Raw genomic sequence first — 23,838 nt, forward strand, 5'->3', positions numbered from 1 at the left:
AATGATTCTAATCATTCTGTCTAATATTTTAATTTAGTAATCTATGTTGGCCAGAAGGATACATATGTGAATACAAGCAGAAAAACTCAGGTTTTGTGACAAATATAGTCTCTAAAACATCACATCTCTTGATTACTAAATTTACCTGTAACATTGATTTAGGATGTGGTAATTCTTCACCTTGATAGATCTTTATATAGGCCTGAAAAATAAAGAAAAAGACAGTCAAGCATTCTATTAAGCATTCTTCTAATTAAGTTGTACTGTAATGTCTTGTCATTTACAAAATATTTTCAGTAACTTATCTCTCGTGTTCATGCTGTTCCCTATTCTTGAAGTGATCTTTTCTACATGGCAACTCTATCCTTCTTAAGAAAGGTTCACATAATTTCCTTTAAAACTTCCTCACAGTGGTGGTGGGGGGAGGAAGGAAGGGATAGTAGGAAAAAAACAAAGGAGGGGGTAACAATGTTTGACAAGAAATGGACTCATTACCTTACTCATGTAACTGTAACCCCTCTGTACAGCATCTTTTCAATAAAATAATTTTTTAAAAAAAACACAACTTTTTCACATTCACCAAGTGTGCCAGTAATACTACCTACTTGGGAGGTGGAGACGGGGGTGCTGCTGTGCCAAGTCAGCCCAGGCCAAAAAAAAAAAAAAGACTACATCTCAACTAATGGATAGGTACAAGGGCACATACTTGTCCCAGGCTATGAAGGAAGCACAGTTAATGCTGGTCTGAGCATAAAATGAGACTCCATCTTAAAAATAAGCAATACAAAAAAAGGGCTGGTAGACACCACTCTTCTAGAAATAACCACTCTTTTTAGTTACAAAAATTTGAGCCTTGTGGATATCATAAGCTTTATGGAACAGATTTATGTAATGGTCATGCACCCCCAACTTGTAAATTCATCTGGTATTAAAATTCAAATTTTAGATTAATGTATCCTTTGTTGCTGAAGGACATGCATTTTAAATGATACAATGTGGGGTTTTAAAAATTGATATTTTAGCTGGGAGCTGGGAGCTCACATCTGTAATCCTACTTACTCAGGAGGCTGAAATCTGAAGGTTGAGGTTCAAAGCCAGTCTGGAGAGGGAAGTCCATGAGACTCTAATCTCCAATTTACCCCCAGAAAACCAGAAGTGGCGCTCTGGTTCCAAGTGGTAGAGCGCTATAGCCTTGAGTGAAAAAGCTCAGGGACAGTGTCCAGGCCCTACAGTCAATCCTCATGACTGACTGATTAAATAAATAAATAAATAGGACTGGTATTTTAGTCTTACAATATTAGTTCACAAGTTAAATTGAAATTCTCTGCTAAATGTGTATGTTGGTAAAAAAGTGTTTGATGATAATTAAGGCTGACAGGTAAATGCAAATTTAAAATAATTATCTTGCAGATTTGCTTTTGGTAAAGAGAGCAGAAAATGTGGAAGAATTTTCTTCATTAAGAAAGTATAGATGCCAGGCACTGGTGGCTCACACCTGTAATCCTAGCTACTCAGAGGGCTGAGATCTGAGGATCTCAGTTCAAAGCCAGGCCAGGCTTTGTGGAACTCTTATCTCCAATTAACCATTCAAAAACCAGAAGTGGAGCTTGGCTCAAAGGGATGATGCACTAGCCTTGAACAAAAGAGCTCAGGACAGTGTCCAGGCCCTGAGTTCAAGCCCCACAAGCAACCAAAACAAAAAATATAGTCACTGAGTGGGATATAACTCATGCCTATAATTCCAGATACTTGGAAGGTAGAGATAGTATCACTGTCTGATTCTGGCCTGGGCAAAAAACAAGGTCCTATATGAAAACTAATGTAAAAAGGGCTTATGACATGGCTCAAGACATGAGAGTGCTTGCCTAGCAAGTAGAAGACCCTGAGAACAAAATCTCCATTCCCTCCAAAAAATAACAAAGTATAGTCCTTTGGGGAAGAATTTAAAGAATGTAGGTCATCTATGAAACACTCCTTCCTCCAGCCAAAACATCTTTTCCAACTCTTACATGAATTTTGACATTAAAAAATACATGTAAAATGGGACACAAAAGTTACCTCTAAGGGATTTCCTCAAAAATTTTTTTTCAAACAATAAGCTTCTCTTGGGCATTTCATAACATTTAATGTCAAATCCAAGTACTCACAAGTGCTCTAGAAATGAGAGTGATACCTTAAAGTACTCCACCAGACCTCGGCAGGTGATTTTATTCCCATTGATCTCTTTAATATCTAGGCTTTCAGGACTAAGCAGCCAAGGAATGAGTATTTTCAAGTTTTTGATGAATTCATCATCTATTTCTACAAGTAAAAGAAATCCATTATTATTTTTAGAATCCTTTCCAGCCCTTCACTCTATAGAATGAAACAGCCTTAGGCCTCCTCCATTCTTCCCCAGTGGTAATGGCCACCGCTTACTTTCCCATCAAGCAACTCCTGAAACCTGCCTTCCCTCAGGGTTAATAATTCTCCTAGCTTAAACATCCAATTAAAGTCTCATTTCTACTCGAATTATTTATGTTGTCTTCCACCTGTACAATAGCTTTCTTGATCTCATACGTTGAACATATATTTTACAACCTTTCATATTAGCATTTCATGTAGTATGATGCCTTTAGGTTTATGGTATAAGGCAAGGAGCAAAAATGGGGAAGCCAGACATGGTGGCATACACCTGTAGTCTCAGCTACTTGGAGGCTGAAGTAGAAAAATAACATTCGACATTTCAAAATACATTTGCCTTGGGCTGGGAATGTGGCTCAATGGTAGAGTGCCTGCCTAGCAAGCATGAAGCCCTGGGTTCGATTCCTCAGTACCACATAAACAGAAAAGGCCAGAAGCAGTGCTGTGACTCAAGTGGTAGAACACAAGCCTTGAGCTGAAGAGCTGAGGGACAGTGCCCAGGCCCTGAGTTCAAGCCCCAAGACTAGCAAAAAAAAAAAAAAAAAAACAGGGCTGGGAAGGTGACTCAGTGGTAGAGTGCTTGCCTTGCATGCTTGAGGCCCTGGGTTCGATTCCTCAGCACCACATAAGCAGAAAAAGCCAGAAATGACGCTATGACTCCAGTGCTAGAGCGCTAGCCTTGAGCTGAAGAGCTGAGGGACAGTGCCCAGGCCCAGAGTTCAGGACCCATGACCGGCCAAAACAAACAAACAAAATACATTTGCCTCAAGTAAAATGGGTCCAAGAATTCAGGGCCAGCCTGGTTAACCTAGACCTTAAATTAAAAAAAGGTAGTGGGGTGGGTGGGATGGGGGAAGTGGTGGGAAATAGCTCATTATTTACTGGCTTATAAATACATTTCCTCCAGAAAAATGTATTAAGAAGTTGCTATATGGTTGGTATTAATGTGCCTTCCTTATGAGAAGTATAGGATGCTGGGTAAAGTTTGAAACAGGACTTGAGTTCAAAAAGAGAAAAATGATGTTTCCTCCAGTGGTAGAACTGAGCAACATAAAATAAGAAGAAAAGTTAGTAGACAAGTACCATATTTGATGGGTATCCAGCATTATCCTCATGCAGGTCAGGAAAGTAGCAGGTGAGTAACATGTGAATTCAAATATAAACTGGGGTATCAGTATACATTTGGGCCATAATGGCAGGTATCTTACAGCAAGAAAAGGCCAAAGACGCTTTATAACAAATCAGAGGCAGTTTGACTTATTTATCTGTTAATAGGTTCAAGCTTAACACTACAGACTTGGGAGAGTAACAAAAATTTTGAGCACAATGATAGTTTCTTCAGGTAGTATATCAAATATATGAAAACTGCAATATATATATATATATATGTGTGTGTGTATATATATATATATATATATATATATATGGAAGATATGCCCAGTGAGTTGGTGTATGCAAATGTAATTATTGACTGTAATTTTTTTTAAACCTAGGTTTCAGCACAGTTACTGAATTTTCAGACTTTGGGGTTGGTGATTTTCAAAAATCTTAAGGATAGGGCTGGGAAGGTGGCTCAGTGGTAGAGCGCTTGCCTTGCATGCCTGAGGCCCTGGGTTCAGTTCCCCAGCACCACATAAGCAAAAAAAAAAAAAAAGCCGGAAGTGGCTCTGAGGCTCAAGTGGTAGAGAGCTAGCCTGGAGCTGAAGAGCTGAGGGACAGCACTCAGGCCCAGAGTTCAGGCCCCACGACTGGACCCAAAAAGAAAAAAAAAATCTTAAGGATAAAGATCCAAATTTAAGATTGTATTCGCATTTGCCTGCCATTATGGCCCCAGTGTGCACTGATACACCAGTTTTATTCACCTGCTGCTTTTGTGACCTGCATAGGGATGATGTTGGATATTCTTCACATTTTGTTTCATGTTTGATACCAATGTGAAATTCAGTGATCAAGATTTATGGGTGGGTATTTGTCTAGCAGTTAATTCAAATTGCTTGGGTTGTTTGCATTGCTCCAACTTCCACTGATTATTCTACTTAGTATTGCATATAGGTTTAGTCAACTGTACTTATTATCATGGTTTGATTGTTTTAGCCCTCCACTCCATACAATGAAGCATCCTTAGACTTCCTCCATTCTTCCCTAGTGATAAAATGCCACCATACTTGCTGAAATGCAATGCTGGTATTTGTATTTATGTTGCTCTGTGTTCTGTTGTCTAACATGTATTTGAATTTACTGATACTAACAAGTTTGTTTTGCTGTATAATTTTATTCTTCTTTCAGAGTTAGTAGACAATTACTATCTATCTACAATGTATGGATTCTTCTTGAATTTCTGCACAAAACAATTTCTTCTTATAAGTCCACTTTAAGATCACTTTCAGGCTGGGAATGTGGCTCAGTGGTAGAGTGCTTGCCTTGCATGCATGAAGCCCTGGGTTCGATTCTTCAGCACCACATAAGCAGAAAAAAAAAGCCGGAGTGGCGCTGTGGCTCAAGTGGTAGAGCGCTAGCCTTGAGCTGAAGAGCTGAGGGACAATGCCCAGGCCCAGAGTTCAGGCCCCACAACCAGAAAAAAAAAATCACTTTCAAAGCATATATTTAAATCCCCCACACCTTTCCACCAGATTTCCTTATAAAATTCGAAAAGTAAGATGCACTTGAATATCTAGTCAGGCAGTAAGTAAGGTAATTATTATTTATCTCACCAGCCTATAACCATACTAGAAGTCACTGACCTCTTGCAAATATTAGTTGACCACAGTAAATGCCTGACCCATAATATCTGTAAAGAAGGTCAGGTCAATGTCCAGAGATTTGCATTAAGCAAGCTGGCGTCTGCAAGTGTTCAATAATACAATGTGTGAGTAGATGATTATTCAGGATGATGTTATACTTTCACTATCTCCTCAATTATAATTTCCTCAAGAATAAATGTGCTGAGCCAGTCATATAGTTACTTGTCACAGTAACATTGGTACACATGCTGTTTATAAATAACTCTACAGAGCAGGTGCACTGGTGGAGTATTTCTGTGTAAGGAATTTCTCAGGATTACTCTGACAAATCATTAAAGACATGTTTTATAAATAATCACCTAGAATAGTATCTGACTATTCTACTGAAGTCTAACAAGCTGCTAAGGAAGCAGCCCCACATTTATGATGTAATTATCTGGTAGTTCTTCATGTGTACATTCTTTATATCTGCTAAGCTAGGAGAGGGTTCAATAGGCACTTGGTAAGAGCTGATTAAATGTAGCATGAATGAATGTGACTTAATACTTCTGATCCTCTGGATTTCCAGTGTGTGACGCTCCTATTTTAACTGCAATTCAATTTAATCATAATGTTATAGTTTTTAGTAACACTGGAAATAATAATATAATAATTTAAATACTCTGAAGGATCACAGGCAAATTATTATTGAAAATGAGCTAGAAAATTATTTTTGTAAGTGTGTGAAGTAAATAGTATGTGAGATCCTGTTTTGTGCAATTGTTTCTTTTCGAGAGACCACCACTCAGATGCCAGTCCTTTGGAAAACAGCATGGCCAACTAATAAGACATCTTGGGTAAAAATTATATAATAAGATTCAAGGCAGGATGGAAAAACTGAGGCAAAGTAGTACATGTCTGTACACAAGACAGATTTAGCAACATATCTTACAAGGTTAAAAAGTCTTATTAAAAATGGAACTTTTAGGGCAACTGAAGCCCACTATCATTCTTCTTTCTCTCAGGCTAGCTACTTTGGCAAAACCAGAACTTGTAGGTAGCTGTAGCCAACTATGCAAGTGAATGCATGTGTAGACATGTGCATATGTTTAGATAGAGAACAAATTAATTAAAAAGTAGGATTCTATATTTGCATGATTTGTCCTAAATGTTTTGCCTGAGTTCATTCTTTGCAAAATGTCTGAGTTAATTTAAGAACTGAAGCTGTATTCTACAGTGACAGAACAAGCCAGGAGTACTTTGCTGTCCCAATAAAGAGCTATTGTTCAGGCTTGCCCCTCCTCTGCCTGTTTACAGCTTCCAATTTCAGAGAAGAGAGGCTTTATAGAAGCCCTTTCTATGTAATTTATTCAAACATCATTGAAACCTTTAAGTAATTGATAATAGCAAGGGTTCACCAGTGGGTCAGAATTCATAAGTGATAATGAAGTTGTAAGCTCTTGGCATCCATGTGTTAATATGTGCTTACTGCTATTTGTTCTGTGGGAAAAAAGACTGGAATTTTAAATGTGTAGAAGAAAAATGCTAGTGATTTCAGATATTTGGAATTCTATTTATGGTATGACTACCAGAATTAAATATATGGATATATGAAAGCCAATGACAGGGACACAGAGGAAAAACACTTTTGTTTTTCAAATCTGCAAATTGGATTTTTTTTTGTCGGTCGTGGGGCTTGAACTCAGCCTGGGCGCTATCCCTGCACTCTTCAGCTCAAGGCAAACGCTCTACTGCTTGAGCCACAGGGCCACTTCCGGTTTTCTAGTGGTTTATTGGAGATAAGAGTCTCATGGACTTTCCTGTCTGGGCTGGCTTTGAAGCATGATCCTCAGATCTCAACCTCCTGAGTAGCTAGGATTACAGGCGTGAGCCACTGGTGCCCAGCTTAAAATTGGATATGTTATATTCTATTTCTTCCCCTCTTCCCCACTCTGCCCCTGCATCATGGGGTTAAACTCAGGGCCTGGGTGCTGTCTCTGAGCTGTTTTGCTCAAGGCTGGTGCTCTACCACTTAGAACAGAGCTCCACTTCTGATTTTCTGGTGGTTAACTGGTGTTAACAGTCTCATGGACTTTCCTGCTGGGGCTGGTTTCAAACCACAATCCTCAGATCTCAGCTTCCCGAACAGCTAGGGTTATAAGCATGAGCCACCAGCACCCAGCTTACATTGTTTATTTTTAAGAGTAATTCTAGTATCTTTTGACAACAATTGTGCTTGGAATCTTGCAAAGTCACCTCCTCCCCTGACACAATGCAAAAAGGCTTGAATTTGATGATATACTTCAGTGGTAAGCTTACAACTGAAAAATGTCTTTGTACTACTCCTATTAAGTACAGAGCACACATCTAGAGATGGGTCACTGTCTCTTAAGAAAGATTAACTTTTTTCTATAGACTCAGTTCTCCTTTTTAAAAACAAATTGAGCTGCTTTGGATCCATGAAAATCAACCTCTGCTAAAGAGAAATTAATGTAGTTTAAGTAGCTACTATTTGAAAAAGTTCCAATTTTTTTTTTGTTTTGAGAAACTGCAACTCATCCAGAGAGTATTTCATTGTAGTGATGTTTGTAATAATTTATAATTTTTTTTGTGTGTGTACTAGTCATGGGCTTTGAACTCAGGACCTGGGCACTGTCCCTGTGCTTTTGTGCTCAAGGCTAATGTAGTAATACTTGCACCACAAGCTCTACTTCTGACTCTTTGGGGGCTTAATTGGAGGTAAGAGTTTCATAGACTTTCCTGTCCTGGCTGGCTTTGAACATGATCCTCAGATCTCAGCCTACTGAGTAGAATCACAGGCATGAGCCAACAGCACCCAGCTATAATTAATTCGTTATTAGATTTATTTATTTTTGTTCTGAGCATGAGGCATGGGCATTGTCCCCCTGAGATTTTTTTGCTCAAGGCTAGCACCCTACCATTTTAGCTACAGCTCTGCTTTTGGGAAGTTTAAGAAAGTCTCACAGATGTTAAAGAGCCTGAATTCAGTACTAAACTATGTCTCTTTCAGCCTCTTGTTACACAATTCAATAAATGACATTCCAATAACACAGACCTGTGTTATTAATATAAATAAGGAAAATTAAGCACACAGACATTAAGGAACACTGATCAACATGGGGCAAGAGGGTGAGGGGTATTGCTGGTAGGTGGACACAGGATTTGGTGTATTTTTGCAATACATATTCAATTTCCATAGACTCCCACAGTTGACGGAGGAGGAGTTCTAGCACCAACACAGAATTCTCAATTCAGACAATGTCTAACCATCAGCCTCACACCAACAGACTAACAGCCCCCCATAAGCTAAGTGGAAAAAATGATATTTGTAAAGTCAGACTAAGTAATAGTCATTAAAAGGCAGACAAACCTTTTAATTTTCCATCAAAGTTTGGGTTGGTAGCTACTTTTAAGCCAGGATGAGGTAGCAGAAAACAGGAAATGTTGGTGAAGCAGGAATGGATGTGCTTCCTCACATTCTGCAGTTCTTCATGCTGGTTCCCTGAGACCTGAAGTGAGCCATTCTCAAGTTGTAACATAAACTGAACAAAAGGATTCTGTAGCACATTATAAATATAATGTCCCTCAGATCTTGTAAAGATTAATAACAACAACAACATGATGGACTGCTGTTAAAGAAAAGAATATGGCCAGGTACCAGTAGCTCATGCCTATAATCCTAGCTGTGCAGGAAACTGGATCTGAGGATCTTGGTCTGAAGCCTGCCTAAGCAAGGAAGTCCTTGGGACTCTTAACTACAATTAACCATGATGCAAAAAGGCTCAGGGATAGCACTGAAGCCCTGAGTTTAAGCCCTAGAATTGGCAGAAAGAAAGAAAGACAGAAAGAAAGAAAGAGAGAGAGAGAGAGATAAAGGAAGGAAGGAAGAAGAGAAAGAGAAAAAGAGAGAAAGGGGGGAGAGAGGGAGGAGAGAGAGAGATAGAGAGAGAAAATATCTTGGGTAAAGTTTTCTGCATAGCAGTACTTAAATATAACAAACACATGCGACACATTAAAATTAACAAGTGTCTACCTTTAAATGATGGCCTGATATTTCATAAAAATTAGTGAAGTGAATTCAAATTCAAAGCAGCACGAGACACAAAGAGGTCATACAATATTCTAACTTTATTTCAAACAGCTTCCTGTCACCTGGCAGGTGCACATGTAAACTAGAAAAGCATCTGAATAGTGGGTGGTACAAGCCAAAATACCTCCTACTCCTTTTTAGACCTGTTATTTTCAACTCTGCAGAGCAGATAAAATACTCTTTAAAAATTACAAATTTAAAAAGAGATCTCAAGAAATTTTTTAGTTCCATTTTTAAAACTTCTTAGCAGTCATTATTTGTGATACCTGTTCACTGTAAACACTTTACATAATATTGCATTATCAAATTACGATATTATTTTTCATTAGAAAATGTTCTAAAACTAACTTAGGGGATTTCAAAATTTGTTATTTCTTTAATCCTCTTCTAAATAATGAATCTAGATATTTACATTGTTTTGAAGTGATTTAATTCTTCAAAATAAAAAGGGTTTCTTTAGGAATAGTTGGTTTTTATATATCTAAAAAAAGAATGCTTTATATCACACTCACTGATATTTACAATTACACCTCTGAAAGTAATTTATTAAATACTAATCTCAGTTTGTTCATAGAGACATTACATAGATCAAATGAAATTGTGGCTATTGAATATTCAGTAACTCATCCAACAAAAAACATTTCAAATTAGTACCTGGAAATTTATGTACCTAAATATCTAACAAACCTTAAGGCGTTTTTCCAAGAATTTGGCACCACCATCAGCTCCATATGAAAATTCGTATGGAAAACTCCAGTCTCGAACCAGAAATATCAAACTCTAAAAGATAAGAAAGGAACCATAAGAGTACTTCAAAGTGCCTCCTTCTGCTTGTTATTGAAGCTAATTACCATTATCACGAGCTCTGAGTTTCACTGTATCTAAATAGCATCATTGTTCCTTAATGTGCTCACCATACAGTGGGAGGAAAAATCAAACACAATGCCTTTGATGAAAGCCCTTTGAACAATTAGCATATACTTAAAAAAAAAAAAAGAAACAAGTTCTGTCCAAGACCAGGGTAATAATGGAAGCAGAAAGTACGAAAGGAGAATGTGAAGGAGGTGAAAATGGTAGAAGTATTTTATGTATATGTGTGAAAATAGAACAACGAAGCTTGCTTTTTTTGGGTCAGTCATGGGGCTTGATCTCAGGGCCTGGGCATTGTCCCTGAGGTCTGTTGCTCAAGGCTGGCACTCTACCACTTTGAGCCACAGACCCACTTCCGGTTTTTGAGCTGTTAAATGGAGATGAATTCTCACCAGGCAATTTTCTTCCTGGGCTGGCTCTGAACTGCGATCCTCAGATCTCAGCCTCCTGAGTAGCTAGGCTCACAATGAAGCTTTCTGAGATAGATTTGGGAATGGGAGATGAGGGAGAGAAACCCAGAGCTGAGTCTGATCAAGGTACACATATGCATTTGTGGGCATGTATAACGGACTGATGCTAATAAAAAAAATGGGGGGAATAAAAAACCTTTGATAATTTCTAAGTACTTTTCTCTATCAGATCATCCTATATCTTTAGTTAAGTGCCAATAGAGAACTGCATATGAACTGCCAAGATGAATGCACCCTCCTGAGTAATGAGAGACTTAGAAATGAGCAGCTGGCTGAATGGACCTATATAAATGTAATGAGATTTTATATGGTGTGTTCCTATGAGTCTTCCTTTTTTGTGTGCCGGTCCAGGGACTCGAACTTAGGGTCTGGGAGCTATCCCTGAAGTCTTTGTTTTGCTCAAGACTACAGCCACAACTTGCTTCTGGCTTTTTGTTGTTTATTTGGAGATAAGAGTCTCTCAAACTTTTCTGCCCAGGCTGGCTTCCAACTGTGATCCTCAGATATCAGCCTCTTGAGTAGCTAGGCTTATAGCTACTCCACTAGATAACTGAGTAGCTAAGCCACTGGTGACCAGCAAGCCTTCCCTTTTGATGACTATAACAGAAAGTATGCCTAACATACAAGATCAGCTTTGTTTCTTTTTTCTTTTTTTGCTGGTCATGGAGCCTGAACTCAGGGCCTGGGCGCTGTCCCTCAGCAATTCAGGTCAAGGATAGCACTCTACCACTTGTGCCACAGCGCCACTTCCAGCTTTTTCTGCTTATATGGTGCTGAGGAATTGAACCCAGGGCCTCAAGCATGCAAGGCAAGCACTCTAGCACTGAGCCACCTTCCCAGCCCTCAGCTTTTTTTCTTGAGTTATTTGTAATTTTTTTTAGAAATGGCGTTCATATACTATTACAAAATCTTCAAATTATATAGCAAAATGCAGAGAAAAAAATTTTTTTTAATGTACCCAATGTCATCTGAATGCAACCAGAGATAACATTTGGCAAACAGTATGTGCACAATTGAGTAGGGCTACAGCTGAAAAAAGATTTTATAAAAATGACATTGTTTTGTCACAAAACAATTCCTCCCTGTTTAACTAATGTCTGACCACAATAAAATGACTGTTTTTGTTGTATTTGAAATAAAAAATATTACATTAACATACACTTGAAAGCTGGGTGACTGTGGCTCAAGCCTATAACCCTAGCTACTTGGGAGGGCTAAGATCAGGAGGACTGAATTATGAGACCAGTCTGAGCATGCATATAAGATCCTTTTCAACCAATATCTGGGCACAGAGGTGATGATTAAATTGTAATGTCTCAGATACCCATTTTGTGAGAATTTCAGTAAAAATATAATAACTTTTTACATTTGAAAGATTTCTATTTTGAAAAAAAAATGTTACGTATAAAACAACTCTTGCAAAATAGTGGTCGATGAACCAACATAAATGAGGCTATGTAGATTTTGCATTTTTCTTGAGACATTTTAATCTCCTTTCCATTTCAAGGAACATTTTCACTGTTTGAAGTAATAAGGACCATGTATAGAATACAAGCAAACCTGAAGTCTGACTTTTTCAAGTTAGCAACCTATAAACAGTAATCAGTAAGGTAATGCCATTTTTGCCTTTATGACCCACAAAAGTTGGAAATAAGTGAAAAGTTGGAAGTTGAAGAATGGCGGAAGTGACTAAGCACCAGCCTTGACCAAAAAAACCAAGCAAGAATGAGTTCCTGAGTTTTAGCCACCAATACTGGCATTGGCATACACACACACACACACACACACACACACAATCTAATACACTAACCCATTCTTGCCTCTGTGACCCATAAAACTTGAAAATAATAAGTCCCAAAGGTCTATAATTATCAGTGTGCTTTGCTCAATGAGACTAGGTCTTATCAGCATAGTTCTACTTAAATAAGCAATAAATCCAGCTTTGGTGTTTAATATCGGATTTTGACAGCTTTGACAATTCTGGAAGTCCCACTGAGGTATTTTTCTAATGCCCTCATTGGTAGCAATCTTTGTGCACCTAGACTGTCAGATGCACTCCACCTGTCCTTCTTGTCCTGTTTCTAAACTCCAGCTGTCCTTGGAGTCTGCCTCCAATCATTACCACAGCAACAATCTGACTTGGTAATTTGTTTCACTGAGCTCTGGTTAGTGATTAGTAATCCTATGATTTTATAACCCAACAGATCTTTCATAAGGTCACTAGGTCTAAGTCTTTGTATAGAGTAATTTGACCTTTAGTTTTAGAAATGTACTCATTTGATTAAATTTTGTATGAGTTTATTAGTAAATACTCCCAGAAAGACTGTTAGGTAGATAGAAATAGAAATGAAGACTTAACCCTTAGTGGACAACATGTGGTTCAAGATAGTGTTTCTTGTTCCTACAGTACCCTGGACTCAAGCCCCAAATAGTATTTCTTCCCATAATTTTTAGTGTCCTATCTCAATAGTGAGGTAGTGCTTCAGGCATGACCAATCAGATCTTTTCTGTATACTCAAGCTGAGGCTGGGAAACCAACGAAAGAGCCAGGATAGCTCATACACAAGTCCTCAGGCAATCACAAAGCCTATGAAAGGAAGGTCACCTGTGGGGAACACAGGCAGCAAAAATGGCGCTGAGAGGGAGTTGAGTGGGCAGAGCCCAATTTACTGTAGAGCACATGGGCAGCAAAGATGGCGCTGGGAGAGAGTAGAGTGGGCAGAGCCCAATTTGCCTTACGATCACTGCGTGCATAACTAGCTTAGGTGCATGATAGGGTGTGACCTTAACAGTGATTGGTCCCTCTTCCTCCTTTGCCATTCCACCTGCCCTTTTTGGCTTTAAAAAGGGCTGCTCTCTGTTAATAAACGAGTTTTCAACCCGCTTGATTTAGCTCCCCGTTGTGTCTCATTGTCTTCTGGGCTGAGGGAGGGTGGGGAACGGGCCAGCGCCGCACTTACCTTTCCTCAGACCCCGTCGGTCTTTCGTGGGACAGAGGAAGACCCAACAGTCACCCAGGAGAGGAGATATAGAAGGAGCCTCCATACCTTAACAAACGGTGCTCCAAGCATTATTCTTCCAGCACCTGGATACCTCTCTAGGGAGACTGCTCTCACTTTCAATAAACTTGCTGCTCTATTGCTTTACTAGCTTTACTATTCCTTGGTCTCTTAATTCTTTACGTGGCAGAGAAATGGACCCATACCCCTACATGGCATCATTTGTATTTGCTGCTGGTTTTAGTTTCTCTTATTTGGCCATGAGTTCATCCTAGCATGCATTCTCTCTCTCTCTCTCTCTCTCTCTCTCATACACACACCCACACACACACACACAGGAGAGAGAGAGCGCTGGAAGTGCAGCTCAGTGGGAGAATGCTTGCTTGCTTAGCATACAACAAGGCCCTGAGTTCATTCCTTAATGCTGCAAATAGTAATAACAATCTTTTGGAGAAAAACTCACAGGGAGGAAATTAAAAACAAAAAACCTAGAAGAGGACAGATTAATCCTTTCTTATTTTTTTGGCTGGTCCTGGGGCTTGAACTCAGAGGCTGGATGCTGTTCTTGAGCTCCTTTTGCTCAAGGCTAGCACTCTACCACTTGAGCCACAATACTACTTCATGCTTTTTCTGTGATTAATTGGAGATAAGAGTCTCATGGACTTTCCTGCCTAGGCTGGCTTTGAACCAGATCCTCGGCTCTCAGCCTCCTGAGTAGCTGGGTTTATAGGCATAAACCACCAGCATAGACTATGGGTCCATGTCTTTAAAAGATAATACTAGAGTGAATATATAATAGCTGCACCAGCCTTTGATATACATCTTTCAAATTTGAGTTTGAAGAGTTTTCTTATGTAAATTACATGAAATTCCAAATATGTACATAACACTACTGGTGAGTATCTGTTGACCATTCACTGTTTGAAAAGCTCTGTAGAAGGTGTTCTGGGATAAAAAATAAACTACAAAGCTGCTTTCTTTACTCTTTCTTCCCTCCCTCTCCCTCCCTCCTTTGTCCTTCCTTCTTTGCTTTCTTTCTCCTGCCTTCCTTCTTTCCTTCCTTCCTTCCTTCTTTGCTTTCTCTTTCTCCTTCCTTCCTTCCTTCTTCCTTCCCTCCCTCTCTCTCTCCCTCCCTCCCTCCCTCTTGGGGATTGAACTCCCTCCTTGGGGATTGAACTGAGGATCTGGGTGCTGTCCCTGAGGTTTTTCACTCAAGGCTAGCACCCACTGTTAGCCACAGCATCACTTTTGTTTTCTGGTGGTTAATTGGATATAGGAGTCACAGGGACTTTCTTGCCCAGGCTGGCATCAAACCTCAGTCCTTAGATCTCAGCCTCTTGAGTAGCTAGGATTACAGGCAGGAGCCACCAGTGCCTGACAATGCTACTATTTTTAAGGCGTTTATAATTAGTGAGACAGGATATGCTCATTCAAATATAAGATCACAAAATATAGTGGAGTAAGTGCCTAGGATCACACGTGGGAAGCGAGGCACTGACAAGAGGCTGTGGCCTGAGTTGAGGTCAGCTCTGCAACTTCATCACGTATGACTGACTCACTGAGCCTCAGTGGTTCAGCATGAGGAAAGCGAAAGGACGGAATAAAGGAGTAATTGTGCCAGAGTAATGAACAGCACTTACATGGTGGATATACAACATGCTTATTAGCACAGTGCCTGGCATAATGTAAGTGCTTCAAAAATTGTTACTGTCACAAGTATTTCATGCCCCTCAATGTAGAAACCAAAAGAATCTTGGTCTATACCACTGATCTAATGACTGTCGCCAGAGGCTCATTTCTGCTTATTCATACAGATCCCACATCACCTAAATTGCTGTGTGGATGGGTAGGGTAGGTGGCTTTCTCAGATCTTTGTCCCTTAATTTTTTTTTTTAATTTTCAGCCCTAGCAGGCAGTCAGTAGGCTCTCTTTTTCTCCTGGAGGTCATGTATTTCTCTGGTAATACTTGGCAGTTTCAACTGTCACATAGATTTGCCCAAGGACACTTTTTTTCAAAGTGGCTTCAATCACTACCAAAGAATTCTGCAAGTGAGTGTTCTTAAATCATAGGAAATAATAAAGGGTCTAAAATATAACCTTAAAAAGAAACTACAATAAATGAATTTCTAATTTTCCATATGGAAGCAGAGCCTCAATGGGAAACTGTGAGAAACAGGCATTTGACCTTATTATAGGCTGGATTATATTATTTTCCAGCAACCTTCCCCTTTCACTTTAAGGCTGACATGGACTGATTTGCTCCCTAGTAATCACATCTTCACTGAGGTGAATGTGAAGAACTGAGTTGTTACTTTTATCTCACAACGTGGATTCAAATATTTTTCCAAGTTCTAAGGTGTTGGTGGGACTGTACATGTATGAAGGTGGTTAATGAGAATGCTATGGGAGAAGAGGGGTGTAGCTCAGCAGTTTAAAAAAATACTATGGGGGGGGAGGCTGGGAAGGGATGGGAAGGGTAAACAAAGGAGGGGGCTGCAATGCTTGGTAAGAAATGTACGCATTATCCTGCCCATGCAATTGTAACCCCTCTGTACAGTATGTTCACAAATTAAAATAAAATAAATACTATGGGGGAAAACTAGGGCAAATTAACTAATGTTTAAAGTGGAATAGTGTGGAGGAGAAGAAAGAGAATAACTGTAAATAGTCATCAAATACATGTTCAAGAAAGAAACTAGGCTACCAAGAAAAAGAAGTCAAGTTTGTGTGCAGGCAAATTTTTTTTTTGTTTCTACTTATACTTATTTCCCTATTATAGGCAAACCTTAACTTCCTAACCATCTCTACAGAGAAATTCATCTCTGCTAGCAGAACCACCACTGCTACCGATGCCTTCACCCAAGGGTGTGTGCAATGGTTCAATGAGTCTGATGTTATTCCAAGATGAACTGAAGACTTAAGATCCTTTATTCTGATTTCGTAGAACTGTTGTATGGCTCTCAAATGATGGGTATTTTTTAAAAAAAAACCTTGCTCTGTATTTATCATGAAGGCCACAGATAGCAAACAACTTCAACTCGTTATTTTGTTAGTCAGACAATCTAAGTTCTGCGAGCAGTTGCATCTATCTCAGGGCTCCAGGCTCAGAGAGGTCCAAGAATTATTGGATATATTCAGAACTCTGGCTTAAAGGCCTGAGGGTTCAGGAATACTGTGGCTACTCTTTAAGTTTACGTAACAATGCACTGAGAAAAAAGTTGCTGTCTAAATAATTGACTTCAGTGAATCTTAGACTATAATACTTTAATAAGTTGGAAAATGTTTCTATTTCTGTGGCTTGTAGAATGATATGAAATGGCTGCTAGTATAGCTCATGGGAGCATTTAATGGTATAACATAAGGACTATCTTAGAGTCTATACTCCAGCTGGGACCCAATAATAAACTTTTTGCTATTACATGATAGAGTAAAAATCACTTCCACCACCATAGCCCAGCCTGCAGACCCAAGGGGACTTAAGTGACAAGAACCCAAGACCATACAAATGGAAAATGAGCCTCTCCTGGGTCACAGATAACTTATGATGGAGCGTTAGAGGAAGACATCATTGCTTGCAGCTGATAAAGATGTTGTATTTAAACTTCAAATAACATCTGACAAGCTAAATAATACCCACAATTATTAAGAAGGATATGGAACTCAGGATGCGATTATCCAGTTCAGAGCAATGTGGGGCCAGGTATGGTTTATGAGACTCCAAATAACCAAGGAGGAAAAACTCAAAGCAGATCAAAACAGAAATAAATCTGTTATGCCTGACAAGATAGTTTCATAGGTTCTTAGATCACACTAGAAATTATTATTAAGAATCCTCATAAAATTTGCTTAGCTGTTACATACAACTTTCCTCAAGCCTGTTGAAATCCTAAGGTTCAGCTAATATAAACAACCTATTTTACAGAGTAGATATGTAGATGAAGGATCTTGTTCTGGATTATTATACTTAAGAGTCCAGTGCTCATAATGAGCAAAACAAGTAAGAAAAGAAGTAACGATTCCCAGAGAACTCTGCATTATACCTTCAAATATATTATACTTCATAACATGCCACATTATTTAGAGCTATTTTATAAGGGCTTTCAAAGAACAATTATGCCTTGTGCTGTGACTCACACCTGTAATCCTAGCTACTCAGGAGGCTGAGATCTAAGGATCATACTTCAAGGCCAGCTTGGACAGGAAAGTCCATGAGACTCTTATCTCCAGTTAAGCACCAGAAAACAGGAAGTGGCTCTGTGGCTCAAGTGGTAGAGCTAAAGAGCTCAGGGACAGCACCCAGGCCCAGAATTCAAACCCCTCAACCGTCAAACAAAACAAAAACTTGAAGAAATCTTCAGGTTCGTTGATACCAAGAAAGGAAGTAGATTTAGTAAGTAAGGTGAAGAATGACATTTTTAAGTATTAATTTTATACTAAAATTAAGTGAATTTTAATAACTTTAAAAGAATCCTTATCTTGGAAATAAAATAAAATTATAAGTAGGAACTAATAAGAAAATAAATAACTGGATTAACAGATTAATTTTAGTCTCAAAAAATTAAAAACCATGGAAAAAGGTTTTAGCACAGACTTCAATAAATGCTATAAATCAGGCCCACCTGCTCCCTTCTTTTGAGTCAGCTATAAACATTTAACAGCATACTATTGGTTTAACATATATTTTACCAATGCTCAGTATCACCAAAAGCAAAAGCAAAAATAAAAAACTCCAAAACTCTGCACACTGATAATGCTTTTAAGCTGAATTTCCTTAGCTTTTAGTTCCTTTTTATCAAACCATGACTTTAAAATACACTAACATCATTTTTTTCTCAAAATATTTATTAAGTGGCTACATAAATTTCATAGTACTGTGGCATAGTTACATTTTGCTGAAGTCACAAACACATTTTAACATTCACAACACTAACATCATTTTGTTTGCCTTTGAGTTTGGTTAAAAAAAGGATTTATTCATTTGCTTGGCTAATTTCCTTTACATTTGCTATTTATTATAAACCTTGTCAGTAGTGGGGCCTGGACTCTGGGCCTGGGCGCTGTCCCTCAGTTCTTCAGCTTAAGGCTAGCATTCTACCACTTGAGTCATAGCACCATTTCCAACTTTTTCTGCTTATGTGGTGCTGAGGAATCGAACCCAAGGCCTCATGCATGTAAGGCAAGCATTCTATCACTGAGCCACCTTCCCAGCCATCATTATTATTATTATTTGTGTTGGTCCGGGGTTTAAATTTGGGACCTGGGCACTGTCCCTGAACTTTTGTGCTCAAGGCTAGGGCGCAATCACTTTGAGCCACAGCAGTATTTCTGGATTTTTGGTAGTTAATTGGAGATAAGAGTCTCACAGATTTTCCTGTCCAGGCTAGTTCTGAACTGTGATCCTCAGATCTCAGCCTCTGCTTTCCCAAGCACTGTTTAAAATTTCCTCATAATTTTATCCAAATGAATATTCTTATCTTCCCAGAGAAAGGAATATAAGTGGTAACTGTTAAAAGAAAAGAAAAGCTTATCATTTAAATTTTTTCTATTATTAGTTTTTAAGATATAAGATTTTTTTTTTAAACCAAAGTTAGTATCTTTCTATCATTTATCTATGTTAACTATTTTTTCAAGAGCACTAATTAGGCTTTTGATCTGGGTTGTCAATGTGTAAGAAGTAGTGACCCCTGCTGGTAAGAAAGTTACTTCTAGAATTTACAATGGACTTCTCAGTCTACATATGCCACTAGTCCTGGGAGTAACAGGTTACAAGAAAAATCAAAGCAGTAGCTCAACTGCAATACACCACTCCAACTATTGGCTTATGGATAATTTAAAAAGAAAGACAACAAAGTATTATGAACCATATAGCAGATTGTAAACCAGGACTCGCTTAATTCTACCTCACTTCCACCCCTGCCCCCTTCCCTGGGGCACATGGGAGAAATTTATGATCCTTTTTGCACCACACACCATCATCTCTCTAGGAAAAGGAACCTTTCTTGCCTTACCTTATCATGTTTCTAAGGTCTCCACTCTTCATGCTTCATCTGTCCTCCCCTAGCCACACCCACTCTAATATGTTACTCTACTCTCATTATGTAGAGGATTTTAAATAATCACAAATAGTATTGAGCTATATATTTCATACTTCTGCTTCATTCAGTATGGATTTTAGCACTATGTTCATAGTACTCCATGTACTTTTGGTTCACTGCCTTTCCAGAGTATTTTTTCACCATATTTTACATATTTGCTTTCTAGTAGCCACCACTTACCTTGCATCCAGTTTCCTGCTACTACTTAGAAATTAATATTTAATAGATGGCAATGTGTATTTATGTTTTATACATATTCATCAATACAGCTGTTCAAAATTCATTCTTACATTGTTAATAGTCATTTATCTCAAATAATACTATTTTCTTGAAGCCTACTTCACTTAATATACCCAAACTACCTGTTTATTGTTTTTCCTTTCCTGGGCCCCTATTTTCCCTTAGGAATCCACACAAATTTTTAATTTTCTGTGGAGGTGGGTGTTTTTGTTTTTTTTTTTTTTTTGTCAGTCATGGGGCTTGAACTCTGGGCTTGGGCGCTGTCTGTGCGCTTTTCAGCTCAAGCTGAGCACTCTACCGTTTGAGCCACAGCACCACTTCCAGTTTTCTAGTGGTTTATTGGAGATAAGAGTCTCACAGTTTCCTGCCCAGGCTGGCTTTGAACCGTGATCCTCAGATCTCAGCCTCCTGAGTAGCTAGGATTACAGGCGTGAGCCACCAGTGCCCTGCTGATTGTTTTGTTTTTTGATACCTGTTCTTAGGTGTGATCTCAAGGCTTGGTCACTGTCCTTGAGCTTCTTTGCTTAAAGCTAGCACTCTAGCACTTGAGCCACATCTTTTTATTTTTGGCTTTTTAATAGGTTTACTGGAGATAACAATCTCACAGTCTGCTGCCCAGGCTGGGTTTGAACTGTTCTCAGATCTCAGCTTCTTGAGTAGCTAGGATTACAGGCTTGAGCCATCAGTGCCCAGATTCTGTGGAGGTTTCTTATTGCCAATAAGGAAGTTAATGCAAGTTGCCTAACCTTGAATTATTGAAGGCATAAGACATCTGTCTTCATTTCTTTAATAATAATGTGTGTATAGTAGCCAGTTAAATAAGAAGGCCCCCAAACTCCCTGCCTCCTGGTGTTCACATGCTTGTTTAGAACCCTTCCACACTATGTCAGAATTAGTTTACATGACTGACTGATAAAATATGGCAGAACTGAAGATATGTTACTTCTAAGGTTTGAGACTTTTCTCCTGGTCAGTCTCTCATAACTGGATGACTTGCTCTGAAAAGAACATCCTGTGGAAGGTCCAATGTGGTACAGCGTTAAAAGGACCCATTAGAAACAGGTCCTCATTTAAGCCTTCAGAGAACTTGCCCCTGAACATCAGGAAAGATTTGGAACCCAAAGCACACAAGATTCAAAACCCAAAGCTCCAGATTCTTGAGCCTCAAAAACTGTGTTTGTCACTTGATAACAACGTGTAAACAACAGAGAATTAGCAAAGCTTTTTCAAACAGTGGTATGTCAATCTGTACCTCTTCCAGGTACTGCTTTCAAGGGCTGTTAAAAGCAGTTATAGCTGGGTGCTGATGGCTCACACCTGTAATCCTAGCTACTCAGGAGGCTGAGATCTAAGGATCTCGATTCAAAGCCAGCCCGGGCAGGAAAGTCCATGAGACTCATCTCCAATAAACGACCAGAAAACTTGAAGTGGTGCTGTAGCTCAAGTGATAGAGCACTAGCTTTGAGCTGAAGAGCTGAGGGACAGCGCTCAGGCCCAGAGTTCAAGCCCCACGACCGACAAAAAAAAAAAAAAAAGCAGTTATATATATGTATGATTACATACATATATGTATATAATTATATAAATATACATATATAACTATGTAACTACATATATATGTATATGTATATCTATTTTTGTAGTTACATCTTTGTCCTTGGTGTGCCAAGGATAGGATTACAAGCAAGCATAAAAGGGCCCAACAACACTCAATTCAAGCTCAAATGCTGCTCTGATGTTGCTTGCTGGTCCAGCAGGGCTAAGCTTGTTGTTGTTAGATTTTGTGGCAATAGAAGAGGCTAACATATTTTTTAAAAATGGGTTGCCTTCAACCACATCCCTATATCCTCTCTGGTGCTCAGCTTTTGTTGGTTTGCAACCAATTTTTGTGTAGTAGGAGTCTTCTTTGTCTTTAGCTTTCATGTTTGACAAACTCATCAATTTTCTTCTGGCTCCTATAACATCTCTAGAGTTAAGTTCATGGAAGAAAAGCTGATACTCTTACAGGAACTAGAATATCTAATATCTTTTTATTTCTCCATTTCTAATTTCTTTCCTCATCAAATTATATTAGAAAGACATTAAAGTCTTCTTGAATGAAATAAAAAAACATGACCTTAACTAATTAATATCTTGGTTATAGCCTTCAGGGAAACAAACAAACATATAATAAAAATTTACCCTCACTCACCTGAAATGGCTTCAGAAATGTTTCTTCCATTGCCAGCCTGCCATATTCGGTGCAAAGATGCAAGCTCACACACACACACACACACACACACACACACACACACACACACACACACACACACACACGAGCGGGGAGAAAAAAAAGAAGGTAGGAGGAAAGGAGAAAGAAGCTTTAGTATTTGTAAAGTTTTACTTCTCAGCTTTATTCCATTCATTTCCCCCTAGTTATAACAGAATACTACATTATTAAAATTAAAATAGCCCAGGAAATTCGTATCAGATAGATAATTCAGAGTTACAGTAATTTTTTTGTCAGTTATGGGGTTTGAACTCAAGGTCTGGGCACTGTCCTTGAGCTTTTTTCACTCAAGGCTAGTGCCACTTCCAATTTTCTAGTGAGTAATTGGAGGCAAGAGTATCACAGACTTTTTCCTGGGTTGGCTTTGAACTGTGATCCTCAGATCTCAGCCTCCCAAGTAGCTAGGATTACAGGCATGAGCCACCTGTGCCTGGTTTTATAGTAATTATTTTAAAATTAAGGACAGTAAGAACATATATATAATGTTTAAATGAATACTTTCTTTGTATATGATCTATCACTAAGTTATGGCCTACACCCTAAAATGAGTACCTTTTTTTTTTTTGCCAGTCCTGGGCTTGAACTAAGGGCCTGGGCACTATTCGTGAGTTTCTTTTGCTCAAGGTTAGCATTCTACCACTTGAGAGCCACAGCAGTACATCCAGCTTTTTTTGTTTGTGTGGAACTGAGGAATCGAACGAAGGGCTTCAGGCATGCTAGGCAAGCATTCTACCACTAAGCCACATGCCCAGCCCAAAAATGAGTACATTTTAAATCTAGAATGTAGGACAATGTTTTGGTAAGGAAGTAAAGGAAACATTTTAAATGACCTTTCAAAGTACAACCTGCATAATACTAGAAAGCATAATTTCTTGTAAGGTATACTTACAAAGCTGTGGCCTATGAAACTTTAAAAGCCCAATAGTCTGGATTACTACAAAAGCACTAGTCATTTGGCTTGTAAAATGGAGAATCAAATATACTAACTTATTTTTTTGTTTCCAATTAAAATCATGATACACCATGAGTGTTGTGTTACCAGAAATATAAAATTTTGGAGAACACAGGCCTGAGGATGTACTGTGAAGGAGTCTCTGATCAGAATTTATCTAGACTTACTGAATGTAGTTTCCTTCAAAAACATAGGAAATGCTACTTCATGTAGAAGACTGACAAGCCACATGGCTTCTTAGAGCTGGGGAACAATGCTGGCATGTAAGAGTCCCATTGTTCTATTTCCTTTAGACTAACACCTCTAGCACTACGCCACCTTTCCCAGGGGAGCACTGGGAGTCTAGAAAGCAAAAGACAAATTGCTCAGCACCTGACTAGTGATGAAATAAAAAGTTCGGGATATGTCTAAAAGACAGCCACTCTAGTGACACTTTCATTAGAATCACATGCAAACAAAATTTGAATTTACAATCACATCTGAGAAAGGCTGGATTATTATGTGTAGGAAGATGACCTTTAAAAAAGATTGATTATTCAATATCAAAGTCCAAAATGAGTCCTTTTGTAGAAATTCCTGAACTGGCATGGAATAATGCCATGTCATTAATTTAGATAGTAGTTTGCTAGATTATGACACATGCTCAAAGAATTACTCTTACTATGGGGAAAAAACAATTATTTAGTGTATTTCCTATTTGTCATAATAG

General features: G+C 38.7%; 1 protein-coding gene across 1 annotated transcript in view; it reads right to left on the bottom strand.

Moving 5' to 3' along the window:
* Nucleotides 1-23,838, bottom strand: part of Atl1 (atlastin GTPase 1) — a 62,962-nt gene that overhangs the window by 8,808 nt on the left and 30,316 nt on the right. The window contains exons 6-10 of the mRNA XM_013012261.1: nucleotides 22,100-22,148; nucleotides 9,922-10,014; nucleotides 8,515-8,653; nucleotides 2,174-2,301; nucleotides 146-202 (exon numbers count right to left, since the gene is read on the bottom strand). Of these exons, the coding sequence (XP_012867715.1) occupies nucleotides 146-202; nucleotides 2,174-2,301; nucleotides 8,515-8,653; nucleotides 9,922-10,014; nucleotides 22,100-22,148 (466 nt within the window). The remainder of the gene's footprint in view (nucleotides 1-145; nucleotides 203-2,173; nucleotides 2,302-8,514; nucleotides 8,654-9,921; nucleotides 10,015-22,099; nucleotides 22,149-23,838) is intronic.

Source organism: Dipodomys ordii, unplaced genomic scaffold, assembly GCF_000151885.1.
Source record: "Dipodomys ordii isolate 6190 unplaced genomic scaffold, Dord_2.0 Scaffold16, whole genome shotgun sequence".
Lineage (NCBI taxonomy): Eukaryota > Metazoa > Chordata > Mammalia > Rodentia > Heteromyidae > Dipodomys > Dipodomys ordii.